General features: G+C 40.5%; 1 protein-coding gene across 1 annotated transcript in view; it reads left to right on the forward strand.

Annotated features, from left to right (window-relative positions):
• The window catches only part of SLC2A13 (solute carrier family 2 member 13), a 467,906-nt gene that overhangs the window by 443,962 nt on the left and 9,669 nt on the right, over positions 1 to 14,275 (forward strand). Inside the window, exon 8 of the mRNA XM_075599766.1 lies at positions 11,868 to 11,989. Coding sequence (XP_075455881.1) covers positions 11,868 to 11,989 — 122 coding nt within the window. The remainder of the gene's footprint in view (positions 1 to 11,867; positions 11,990 to 14,275) is intronic.

A 14,275-nucleotide genomic window follows, 5' to 3' on the forward strand; every position in this document is an offset into this window, starting at 1 on the left:
ATGAGTTATGAATTTTAAGATATAAATTTAATATTTGGTTGTTTTTTACAATTGGTTACTTTTGGATATTCAAAATAGCTTTAAAACATCATTTGAAGATCTATGCAAATCTGTCATTTATATTTATTTATATGTATATTTTTATATGTTTCCGTATTTATATTTGATGCACTAATTTGTGTTTTTCTACTTTTGTCTCCCACACCACTACAGTATATTCAATTTAAATGCATACCATTGCTGAGTGGTATATATGCATTACAAGCACACAATGTAAGGAATAAACCCTTTGGTGAAAGAGTCAGTCAATCACCCACCCCTTCATAATAGAGTTAGTTCTTCTATGTATTAGCTAGTTTTTCTATGTATTAGTTAGTTTTTTAGTTAGAGCAGCAGTTATAATGTGTATTAGGATTTTAAGATATTTGTATTAAATAAAACGATGTCATTTTATATGTATTTCATTTTATATGTATTTCAATGTGATATACATGGATATTAGTATGCACGGTTAGTCCCGCCCACTAGCCAATCACAGAGCACTTTTTCAGCCAATGGGAAGTGGAGAATTAAGCATCCATCCAATCAGAGCCAAGTAGGGGCATATATACATGGCCCAAGAAGCTTACACTTCAGATCGGACTCCTGACGAAGCTGCCACGCCAGCGAAACGCGTTGAGTGAACCTGCAGCAGTTCAGAAGTGTGCCAGACTAGCCCCAGAACCCGTGAGGATCCATTCTGCGTTCGCCGACGAAACCGGAAGTGACGCGACGGGCCGAACCGGAAGTGACGCGACGCGACCTCGGGAGGGGGGTGGATGGAGTACACCTATGCTGCGCATCAATTGTTATGTGTCTAAGCACATGTTGATCATGTAAGTGCAATACTTATTGCCTTTTCAATATATCCATAGTGAACATACAGTGTTGCACTAGAATTGTCTTTATTTCCATTTCCATTGAGGGTTCGTCCTGCTATCATCTGGGAGTGTGTACAAGCAAGACCCCCCTGCACATTGCTGAATCTACCCACTGCATCTATTGCCAAATACAGGCTGTAATACCACTGGGATAATGTGAGTTCCCATTCATGATTCCTGCTCAGATTGCTGTATTCATTTAGACATATTGCACTATTTTGATACTCTTTCCCTTACATGTTTATGGTGATACCTGCGCTCCCCACAAGTTTCTCCACATCATGAAGGCTTTACCTTGCAAGTCTCCTGCAACCGGGCACTAGCAACTCTGACTAGACAGAGGGAGCTGAAGCCCATCACTCAAACTCCTGAAGAACAAAATTAAATACTGATGGAGATTTCTGTTTAAACTGCTAGTGACTGCGAGAAACTCGGTCACAGTAATTTGCAGCCTTCAGGAGGGCATCACATTCCTGGAAAGCAAGGCCCTACCACTTCCCACGATTGCTCCAGGAGATCTGGGCCCACCGAAAAGGTGCAGGCAGTCACGAAAACATTTGGCAAGAGACCGCCAAGGCAAGAAGATGCCCTAAACCAGCCAACAGAAGGGCCAAACTAGACACATTAATCACCATTGGACTTGAGGCTTTGGGTCTTCATGCCTGATACCAACCCCAAAGGGGCAGACCCTAGATCCCTCTGGAAAGGGGCTAGAGATGTTAATCATTTACCTGGTTAAATCCCCCTATTAAGTTAGTTCTGGAAAGGGCACTTACTGTAAAGTTGATATGCCATTAACTTACAGACTCCTTACCTGCAAAATAATATATAGGTAGTAATGAGGTGCCTGACAAGTTTCTGACTCATTCCTAGACTTTGTGTTCATTTAATAAAATACTGTATTTACTAGTTAATATATTTATGAAGTGGAGATTAGTCCTCTCCCTTGACCTAAGTGAAGGTGACTATTCACAACAAGACTAGCTTTCGCATGTTAAGAACTATCGGGTTCCACAGGTGGTGACAAGCTCCCTTTTTTTTCTCTCCCCTTTCTTTTTTACGATATCATATGTTAATCTGATTCCACAATCCCATATGTAATGCTCTGCAAAATGTAATAGGGTTCCCATTCACTTAAATGAGATAAAGTCCCTCTCTTTGTTTGGTACCCCATTAATTCTATCAAATGAGTGAATGGGTCAAGGGGAAGAGGGAGCTATGAGTAGCAATAGAAAACAGTACCCAAATGAACGATAGGGTAGAAACAGGTTTGAAAACTACCGTTTTAATGTCCAAAATTCTGCCCTGCTTCTATACAATACGGACAGTTGTGAAGGGTGAGACCCATGGCAACAGCTAAAGTGATGTTCATCTATTGAAACAGTGTCCCCTCCCCTCCCCCATATATTTATGAAACCATCTGCATATATTATACTGTGTTTTTCTTGTAACATTCTAAGCACTGTACTACTTTTGTATATTAAATTTGAAATGTAATAAGTACTCCTTTGGGCTCTAAGGCTAAGGCCCCAGGGCATACATGCGACGTGGTGCCTGGTGGCGCTTGTTCCCGGCATCAGGGTGACCAGATGGACTTCTTTCAACTCGCGACGGGGGAGAAGCCATGACATCACTTGGCTGGTTCGCTCTCATTGGCTGTACCGCCGCCGTGACGTGGCTAATACAAAATTCTTGTCTTTTGGCAAAGGCGGTCGTGCATCGCGCAGACAGCTACTGGGACCGGCCCCATAGAGGGCCATACCTTGTGTGCACCACACACGCTGTAGCTGCTGCCACCGGGGACAAAGCCTAATTGAGCTTTGCACATTTTTGAAGAGAGTAACAGCATTTTCAGACACATTTTGCAACAATAGATTTGTATGTGTTAATTGCAGATTTTTCTTCATAAATGGCCCAAAAGCTCTGCAGGTAATGTCTGGAACTATTTTTGGTGGCAGAGATTTAAGGTTATATTTGTGACTGATTGACGGGAGATATTATTCATTTCGAGGGCTCTGCAGGGGGAGATTAATGAGTTGGTTAGATAGTTGTGTATACAGTAGGAACCCTTGTCACATACACAAGTCACGTGCTCACAGCTTTGCTGTGTTCATGACAGCAATCATAGCAAAAAAATTCAAAATGATTCAAAGTAGAAACAAATTCAATATAAGCATACAAGAAATTTGGTATGACAAAAAAATAACATATTAAAAAAGCCATGACGTCAGACACCAAAATGTTGACCGCCTGGGACATGATTTTCACGTGGGCCAGTGCCCATTTATGACAGGCTTATCCCACACTCATTAGACTGTTGACAAAGAGCACTTTTGCAGCCAGAAATGTTGTCTCCTTCCTAAGGTGTCAGCCTGGAACTTAACTTATTTTACTGGTGAGATTTTTTCATATTTGTTATTTTCTGCCATACCAAATTTCTTGTATGTATTGTCTTGTATACTACAAAAGACAAAAATATCCAATGCTACATCCAATGTGACAAAATACATACAGTAGTTAAATACTCCAATGTTCATTTGCTCATGAGTAAGGGTCATTTAGTTAAACCCTTTGGCCAAAGCGTTACATGTCTTGTATACTTACATAGCACCTGTTTCTCCCCCCCCCCCCCTTACGGGAGATATGGCAGCTACATGGGTGTACTCTGGTGCTGTTAGCTCACCTGCGGTCTTACAGGAGGTCTGAGGGCCAGCTGGTGGTATATGGGAGCAGCAACAGGACAGGGTTTTCCTTCTTAGGGGGGTGCAGCGCCTTCATCCCATTAGGATCCTGGCAGAGGCAGGATTGGTCCCCACAGGCACATACTCTCTCCAGGACCGACACAGAGATTCATGATGGTACAACTGGTCTTAATTCCTCCTCAATTTCCCTGGAGCAGACCCCAGGAGCTTGAGGCCCCAAGAGTGCCTCCTCAGCTCCTTCACCCCCTGACGGGGCAAAGGGAATCATTCGCACTCCACTAAGGGAGGGAAGACACACACACAATTTGGTGGAGTGCCTGCTTTTATACCCGGGGGAGGATCTTGTAACCCTGCCCCATAACAGAGCAGATCCAGGTACTGAGAGGCATCACACCATGTGCGTGTGACCCAATCAGTACACTCCCCAGGTATAACAATCCAATTTGCCGGTAGTCCTGCCCCTGGATATTGGAAGAAAGAGTAGGGGAGCGTAAAACAAAGAAAAGGAAACAATAATAAATAAAACCACAATGAATGGTAATTAGTACACAGCCCAATTGGCTTAGTGACACAGAAAACTGTCCACCCAAACAAGGGAATGGCCAGAAGTGGTGGGGGAATTACACCAAGAAAAAATATAATAAAGACTCACACGGCCATGTGTGAATCTGTGCCGCACATGGTATCTTTATCACCGATGTACTGGCATTGCGTCTCTCTGGTGGGGCTGTGTTCTATAGTGCTGGGAGTGAACTCCTCCGGATGCACCCGGTAGTAACAGGATGAGAAGTGCCCAGATGGGATGGTTAAAAATCAACTTTAATCAAATGGCAATAACAAACAGCAAAGCACTCACATATAAGAAAACAGCAGTGCTCCTGATCTGGTCCGGGCTGCCCCTCACTAAGAAACTCCTTTGTAGACCGCGTCCGGTTCGCAGAGCTGGAAAGTAGTGACAACGTCGCTCTACGGTGGCCAGCAGGAGCCAAACAAGTGAACGTTGCCCGAACAACGCGTTTCGTATCAGAGGATACTTCGTCAGGTTCGGCCGACATGGGGGTTGAGGGTCCAGGGACCAAAGACTGCTGTGTGATGTAATGTATGCTGTGCATTGCTGTACAAGAATAAAGACCCCAGTTCTGTTTTATACTCCTGCCTGAGACTGCAGTTCTTCAGGGGGAGGTGAGAGTGTTTTCCAACAAGGGACTGCACCTAATCCTGATAGGCCCTGTTGGAATGGAGGCACTGCACCCAGAAGACAAGGTACCAAGCACCAAAAGCCTGTCCTGCTTATCTCCCCTTCCACTGGTGGATGCTCAGACCCTCTTGTGAGCCTAACAGGTAGCACCAAACACAGGTAACGAGCAGTGAATCTCCCTTAGGGTGGGGGAGCACGTGTTACACGTACAGTATATTGTATTTTTTCCTTCATGTAATCATTTTGACATGTCTTGTTATGATTGCATTTGAATAAATCATAAAAGAATCATTGAATGTACCTTTCGTGTGTCTGATTATTTTTATTGGTGACTTTATAAAAAAATGATTGAAAGCAAGCAGGTTTTGATGTCCCAAATAAAACATTACAAATACTGTACACTCTTGCTTGCTTTACAGACTTTATATGATGTATAACTGTGCATAATAAATACAGAGAAATATTAAATAGCATTTCAACCTGGAAAAGTAGAAGTTGGTTTCATGAATTTTCCTTTAGACTTTTATCTTCTGAGAGTTAAAAAAATTAATTTTAAAAAATCAAGTAAAGTTGCCTAGTTTGTGCTCTGAAATTGCCCCAATGTGTCAACTGTGCTTTAATTATTAGTGGCTTTAGTTACTGTATTCAGTGATCCAAAGTGCCTGAAGTGCTATTAAAAAGTAGACCTACCGATTCTGGACTTGATTGCTGGAGAGCTTAGCTCTTTGAACAAAAGAACAGAGATCATTAGAGAGCATTTCAAAAAGTGAATGCTGTATTTATCAGAATTTATATGATTGTACCACTATATAGTACTATCACACTTTGACCGCTGTTCATTAGCATTTGGAAACTAAGGAGTAAACAGCAGGGTGATTATTCATGAAATGTCAATAGCAAATTGCAGTTGGTAATAGCTATTGTTCTTTTGTACCTAATGTATTGTTTCCAACTATTGTATACTTTTAAATCCAATGCTTGTATTTATTATGGGACGGAATTTTACAGCTTCAGTCGAACAACCTCTTCTACTCCACCCGCTATCAGAGAATGTAGCTGTGCTACAGTTGTTCCTCCATCCTTATACACAGTATATTGAGTTTTATCAATCAGTCTTAAGTGGCGTTATGATAAAACTTCCACTTTCCTGACCTTCTCTTCAAAATACACGTCTCATGTACAGTAGTATGGGCCTTGTTATTGACACATCCATTCTCACGTAGAAGGTAGGAATGATTAATTCCCATTTAACTACAGAGGCAAGATCAGACGTCTTTATATACTGTACCATGTTTTCTATGCCTTGGTCCTTACAGACAGAGAAAATTATTTATTGTAATATCCCTACTATCTCGCTTACCTAAATGTGTAGGATTTAAATATTTGCCTCAGGGTTAGCATTCTGCCTTATTATACTTGGTCATTATTGAATATTTTGTGGAGGTTCTCATTTTGTTTTTCTTGTTTGATTCAAGTCTTAATTCTCTCTTATTAATAACACACATCTTAAATGTTTTTAGTGTTATACAAACTTCTCACTTCAACTGCAATTGAAAGTACAGTGTGTGATCTTTTAGCAGTTTGCAGTTTTATTACGATCTGCTATACTCTTGTTTTGAAACTTTGCATGCTGATTTCTCTCTGCCTAATTTCTTCTCTAAATAATGTTCATTGCATTCTTGTTTTATGTATGTACTGTATTTTGTGCAGTAAGTAGGCGATTGCTTGGAAAGCATTATCTAATATTTTCTTAGTAACCAATATTATATTAACAAAATATTTTGAAATATACATTATTAAAAAGCTGTTTCAGTCTAACAAAGTAATACATGATTGTTGTTCTAAAAGGATACAATTATATTGAATTTCTGCTGTATCATTTTATTGACTGTATGTATGAAGGCACAAGTGGTGCAAATCTTAGGGAAAAGACACCAAATGTATCAAAGAAAAATCATATTGCTTTCAATGGAATTTTTTTATTTGATATATTTGAGGCCATTTTTTCCTCCAGCCGACCTGCCAGGCCCCACAGCAATGCTCTTTGGTGTCATAGTAGCAGTGCAGGGACTTGTACTAAGACTATCTAAATGATTAATTAACAGATGGTTGCTGAATTATTTAATAAAGGATTTCTGAATTGACTCACCAAGAAAGATTACAAATTGCAGAGTTGTTTTAAAGTCTTTCTTGCTCAGCGGCCATATGTTAGGTATTCAGCTTTTCCTATACAGACCGCACCAACAGAGCAGGAGTCACGACCTACATAGACCGCAATCTAAAAAGGAGAACAAGACTGCCGGGGATGACCTGTGTTGAATAATATCAATCTTTTCAAACAGTTCTCTTTCTGATCTGTATCTTGAGATGTGTATATCACAGTTTGTGGCTTAATAACGAGGTTGTCCGTTACTGGTGAAGGAACGGGGGAGGCGCTAGGAAGTTAAACACCCATCTTTGTTGACATGCTTCCTGGAAGTCTCGCCCAGCTTGTAAGAACACTTTTATTCTGTATTTCTTATGCCAGTAAAGCTTCATTGTGTTAATCTTACATTTCCACAAGTTTTATTTTCATTATTCTTTTATTACTGCATTTGTCACCGTCAGTTCTGCTGGGAGAATATCCAAAGCATCTACCATTATCTCTTCCATACTACTTGTTCGCTCATCAAAAATACTCTCCACCAATAGTTGTTTCTTCTTTAAGACTTTCTTAACTATGTGATCACAAACAGTAACCTTCATCCCCTACTATATATGACATTGTTGGATAGTCTTATAATTCCTGAACAGTTTAACATTTCTGCACCAGTACCAATAGTGGAATCCTTTGTCCAATCCCCTTCTCACACTCCTCAAATCCTCAGTGGTCTAAACAACGCATCAACTTTAAAGCCACTGTGACAGCAGTGGTATACATGATTGTCCTTGGGTTGAGGAACAGGGTGTGAGACTTAGAAGTGTAGTGTAGACATCAAATCTTATTGGAATCCTATATTTTGAGTGGTAAATAGAAAATGTAGGTCTTTTTGTGTGTGACTATGGTACATAGTACTTGTTTCTTGTTAATTGTTCCCTAAAATTCTACTGAGTTGTATTAATGGTCTATCTAAGCCCCCACTTCCCTCTATCCTTTTCTGAGTGCTACCTTCTCACTTTCTCTCTTAGGTCCATGTTTAGTATGCTGTAAGACCATTATCACCTCGTAAGCAAAACATAAACCTCTATTTGCTTGGATTGGATTTTGCGAATGGAGCGATAATGTAGCATATTAAATGGGGCCCATTAACCTCACTTTTGCCTTCTAAAAGAACTCATGGTATTCTTAGACTCCATTTACTCTCTATTATTTAAGGTATCCAATCTCCAAAGCAATTGTGATTCTCTAGCATTACTAATCATCTTATCCCAACTTTCAACAGCATAAGTCGTCTATTTTCATTATCAGCAGATTCCTGTTATTCTGACTAATTTTCTAAGTACCAGCAAAACAGATATCCACAATAATACATGTTAATATTAAATCCATGCTCGAAATATCTTTGTTTGAATTGTCCCTGTAGTGTGCTAATTTTTTCTCTGCATGAATTTATACTCATGTTGTCATTTAGACTCCATGAGTCTATAGTGTTTGTACTCTTTTTTTGATAATTTCCTATATAGCACGAGAGTTCGAAATGAGTACGGTACAGTAATTTCACCATATAACAATACTCTACTAACTAATTCAAATGCACTAATCTTGAATCTAAATAAATCAAAAAAATTGTGTGGATGAGAATAGAGTGCTCTCTCTCTCTAAACACTCACAAGTTGTGCTCATTTACTCATTTGGCTTCAAGTATCATCTCTATGCAGATGATAATGAAATATATCCACCCATCTCATTCCTCTCATCTCCAGGCTTGTCCCAAGTCTGTGAATCCTTCTTGGGCATAACATGCCCAATGACTCTCTTACATTGGCCAACACTTCCTCATAGTTCACCGAAAAATATATTATTGTTCTAGTTTGTCACCATAAAGTTCCTGAAACCGAACACAAACCAGTGCAAGATGAAGAGACTTTGCAGATTTTCCTACAAAATCTCCCGTAAAAAAATCTGAAAATGTTGACCATTAGAGTGGATACACACTTTACTTTTTCTTATGTAACCCTGCTTCCCCCCTTCCTCCAGACTTTACGGTGGTGTCTAGGGTGCATGAGGACGGATTACATGCGGTGTGGTGCGTACCTGTGAGGAACAGGAGGGCCTGAGCTTCCCGCGATGTTGTGGGGGAGCCAGGACTGGGCTTCTGGGGTGGTAGCCTCCATGATCTCTTAGTGGTGCAGCGCCTCCATCTTCTATACTCCCAGGAATATGGGACAGGACCGGTATAGAAGAACCCCTTGGGTCCCAGGGTAGTACTTTCCAAGTCACACACAGTCTTTGCGGATAATGAATAGTCTCTTTTATTAACAGAGCAGCTATATCCCAACGATAGTGGCTTCCAACAGCCGCAACAACAATAGCCAGGACGGGTTATGCGCCGCTCGCCTTCACCCAGATTATTCCTCCTCTCCTTCCCTCCAAGTCGCTCCACCGGCAGGATAGTCTGGGCTAGGGCTTCAATACCCCGTGGCCCACCCCCGAGGTTAGCCTCGCGGTGGGTCTTGGATTCTCCCCATCACCCCTGGCAGTGGGGTGAGGGCATTGGTCCACCAAGTCTATAATTCTATCAGCTCTACTAAAGGATGCTGAATCTTTCCGCTCTTCTTTCTCCTGCACTCTGCGCAGGGGAGACCGTAGTCTCCTCCAAATCCTCGGACCGATCCGCAGGATTCCTTGACTCATAGCATATTAACTGCACTGCATACTCCCGGCATAACTAACCGGCAACTCCAGACTCTCGATATCTCTATCAACTCTCTAAACTACTCACTGGAGTTAGCTGCTAAATATAGAGCTAGCCCCGCCCCTCGTGATGTCAACAGGACCTCCCCTCTTGCTCACGCCTGCAGCAGAGTCCAGGCCTGCGTCTACCATTCAGGATAGGGCTATGGAGGGGGGAAAACCCATGATGATTACTGGTGCCTGATCTTAACAGGACTTACCACAGCAGAAGGAAGATAGGTATAGCCTGTGCTGTTTACAGGGGGCTACACTTATAAAACAATAATGGATCACTTCATTTTTTTTACTGTATTGCCTATTGTAACTTTACTTACTATCTTCACATTTTTTCTGCTGGTCTTCAAATATACCTTTTAGATTGTAAGTGAAAATAGGACAATTTCAAGCCTAAATAATAAATATGTTATATTGTCTATATCCAGTACATATTTTACTCAGCATGTAAATAGTTAAAATAAATAATTTTGTATTACAGTAAGTTAGAAATTATATTGGAAAATTATTAGCTGCATCTACGAAGAAAAGAAGATATGCCCTTTTGCTCAGTTGCTCGACTGCTAAAACTCTGACTCAGGCCCTCATTCTCTCTCGTCTCGATTAGTGTAACCTCCTGCTGTCCGGCCTTCCTGCCTCTTACCTGTCTCCCCTACAATCTATCCTAAACGCTGCTGCCAGAATCACTCTAATTTTTCCTAATTCTGCCTCAGCGTCTCCCCTGCTGAAATCACTTTCCTGGCTTCCTATCAAATCCCGCAGCTCGCACTCAATTCTCCTCACTTTTAAAGCTTTACACTCTTCTGCCCCCCCCCCCCCTACATCTCAGCCCTAATTTCTCGCTATGCACCATCCCGACTCTTGCGTTCTGCTCAAGGGTGCCTTCTCTCTACCCCCTTTGTATCTAAAGCCCTCTCCCGCCTTAAACCTTTCTCACTTACTGCCCCACACCTCTGGAATGCCCTTCCCTTCAATACCCAACTTGCACCCTCTCTATCCACCTTTAAGACCCACCTTAAGACACACTTGCTTAAAGAAGCATATGAGTAGCACAGTGGCTAATAATATACACATGATAGATAAAGCTTGGCCCACTGCAGACACTTACCAGAATGCCCTCCTACTGTCTCTATACATTCTTCCTACCTACAAATTAGATTGTAAGATCTTCGGAGCAGGGACTCCTCTTCCGAAAATTTACTTTTATATCTGAAGCAGTTATTACCATGATCTGTTATTTATATTATTTGTTATTTATATGATTGTAACGTGTATTACTACTGTGAAGCGCTATGTACATTAATGGAGCTATATAAATAAAGACATACATACATACCCTTTGAATTCAAACTATTGCAAGAAAGGTAAACATTTCTTCACCTGCTATATTTAATTTATTTAACTTGTTATCATTGCAGTCTCACATAATTCTCCAATATAATTCTAACAATTTAATACTAAATTAAACAATTACATGCTGAGTATAGAGAATATAGCATAATTAATATTTAGGTTTGAAATGATCATATCTTCAGTTTGGGCTAAAATGTTTATAGATATGGAATATTTATATATATATACAATAATTTGCAAATATTCTGCTGGAATTTACAGATTAAAGTGTTAATTTCCTGCTTTTTTTTAAGAGCTGTTAATCCTCCTATTTATTGTATATCAAATGTTTGTACTGTTTTCTCAGTTAAGATGCTTGTGTGACTATTTTGCCTGTAGAAGTGGAAATGAAACTTGATTTCATTCACAATGTGGTTCGTTGCTTTTTTTTATCTACGATGGAAGACAACTGCTGATAAGTTATCAGAAGCTTGTAATGAAATATTAAATAACAGAAGAGCCAGCTCACCTCGGACACAAAAAATACCTCATACTTTATATGCAAACAGAGTTGTTACAAAAATGAAATGTCTTTTCAAAGTGTGGTAGGGTTATGTAGATTTTACACAAAATGTGACAGGTATGCATGAATAAATAAAAATAATTAATATTATTATAGAAATAGGCAAAATCTGTTCAACATTTGTTTATATTATGAATGTTTTAGAATTATCTGTGCATTTTACTGTACTACTGTATTACTGAACTATTAATCCATACATAAATTAAATGTTTGCATTACATTATATTTTATTCATATCTTTCAGATGTTCAAATGAAACAAGATCCAAATCAGATGGTTCATTTTGGGCCTACAATTACTGCCCCACACCATATTCGTGGACCACACTCATGGGACTCATTTTGTACTTGATTTTCTTTGCACCTGGTAAGATTTTCTGTATTTGACAAATATCAGCATAACATGCCAATAGGTATCATAACAAAGTTTTACTATTCTGTTAATGGGAAAACAATAAACAAAATCACAAGAGAACCTGTCCACATGCCTGTTTTAAGTGGCAAAATGTTGGGAACATAATGCATTTTTACTGAATATATAAAACATGTGCATTTTAATAATATACTTGTACGTGTTTTGGGGTATTGTATTTTCACTGATTTCTATATCACTGGAAGTAATGTTTTTGTGGGATTTGTTTATTACTAAAGTGCCAAAGTAATCCATGGGTAGAATAAATGAAAGATAAAGATTGTGCCTGGCATAAAGACATACTGTAGCACAGCGGTGCGCAAAGTGGGGGGCGCGAGATTCGCTGCAGGGTGTGCAGGGTTTACAGAGGCCCCACGCGCTTCCTGAAGGTATTTAAATTAATGCCGGTGGAGCTGCAAGGCCTCGTTAAACTTCTCCTTACCTTGATTCAGATGGCTCCTGTTTGACGCGTCGTCATGGCAACGCGGCGTAAAATGACGACGCGGGGTCATGTGATGTCACATTGACATCATGGCGCCAGGACGTCTGAGTCAAGATAAGCAGGGGGGCGCGAGGAGAGGGGTATAGCCGACAGGGGGACGCAGGTGAAAAAGATTGCGCTCCCCTGCTCTAGCACACTGAAAATTGTAGGTATGGTGATCATTGCTCAGAGAAATGTACATTCTATGAGGTTATTCTCCTGAAATGTTTACTAAAATGTTTTAAGGGATTAATGAACATGTCTAAAAAAATCACCACGGAGCGAAATCATTGAAACCAATATTCATAACTGCTTCACGACTATTAGAGCAGGGTTTCTTATACTGTGGTCCATGGACTACAATGAGTCACCAGAGACCTTCATAGTGCTCACTGAAACCCTTCATAATTAATAATTTCATTCTTTTTTCTCCTGCCGTACATAAAATCAGATTTTTGATATTTGTATTAGAAGTATCTCTAAATACATTGAGGATCAAAGCTAAATGTAAGTAAGGTGGTCCTCCAAACAATTGAGAATAAAATGGTCCGCAGAAGGAAAGTTTGGTAATCCTTTTATTAAAGCTTTTGTATTTTCTGTATAATCTACTTATCCAGACAGGCAATTTAAGAAAATGCACACAGACCTACTTATATACAGTGCAATCTGTTTAAGCCCCTTTTTATTTTAATCCCAAAATTCATATTGCTGAACTATGCTAAATACTGGTCAACATATGTGTAGCCCCTTTACTCCCACCCTAAGTGAGATTTGGTCAGCTACTAGTGTCTTTTGTGTAGAATGGCGCATACCTGTGAGGCAACGGGAGGGCTGGGCACTTCCGCGGTGGTGTGGGGAATCATCAGGTCTTGATTTACAGGGTACCTTTGTTCATTGGTTGCAGCGTGGATCCTCTGTATAGTAGGATGGTCCAGACTGACATCTTTCTTTAGCCCAAGACAGTGAATCACACTGGTATATGGTTCCATGGTATTTATTGCTATGTTTAGGATCTTACACAGCAGGTACATCAGTTTCCTTGCTTCCCGTAAGAATGTCACTTCAAGGCTTGAGACCCATCCAAGCTTCCTCCTTCATGGTGCGCCTCCTAATGCCCCCTTATGGAACACAGGGAAGTTGTTGCTCACTCCACAAAGGGAGGAAAAAAACACACCCACTTTTGGGAGAGAGTCAGTATTTATACCCTGGGGTTGGGTTTGTAACCCTGCCCCATAACAGGGCAGGTCTGATACTGACAGGTCATCACAATCCAGCATGACACCCAGCCAGTAGTAACTCCCCCTGGCTGAGACTCTATGGCTGTTGCAAGGCCGCCCTTAGATACAGCTACTGCATCTAAGGCTGCAATACCAAACAAGGCCTTATGGAGGAATTAACTCATCCACTGCCTGTACCTAACAGGGCTTACACTGGTAGGGCCCAGGGAAACAAGTAGTGGCTGGAGGCTAGGCTACATATGTTTATGGCAGCGCACACACTCTTCAAAGCTTAAGAAGCTCTGTCTGAGTGGCACAGATTTAGAGCAAGTTCTAGAGGTGGCAGGCGGAGGTTTTAAAGCACGTACATTTATTTTACTTCCACATAGTATGTCATGAATGGAATGATATATTGTAAGGAGTAGCTACTGTAAGTGGTAAGCACACTGCCTTTGAAGCAGTTGAAATCAGTTCAAATCCTAGTTTCAGATCTCCTTGGACTGCCTTGGACATGTCACTTTTGCTCCCTGAATGTCAGCCACC

This window comes from Ascaphus truei, chromosome 5 (genome assembly GCF_040206685.1).
Source record: "Ascaphus truei isolate aAscTru1 chromosome 5, aAscTru1.hap1, whole genome shotgun sequence".
Classification (NCBI taxonomy): domain Eukaryota; kingdom Metazoa; phylum Chordata; class Amphibia; order Anura; family Ascaphidae; genus Ascaphus; species Ascaphus truei.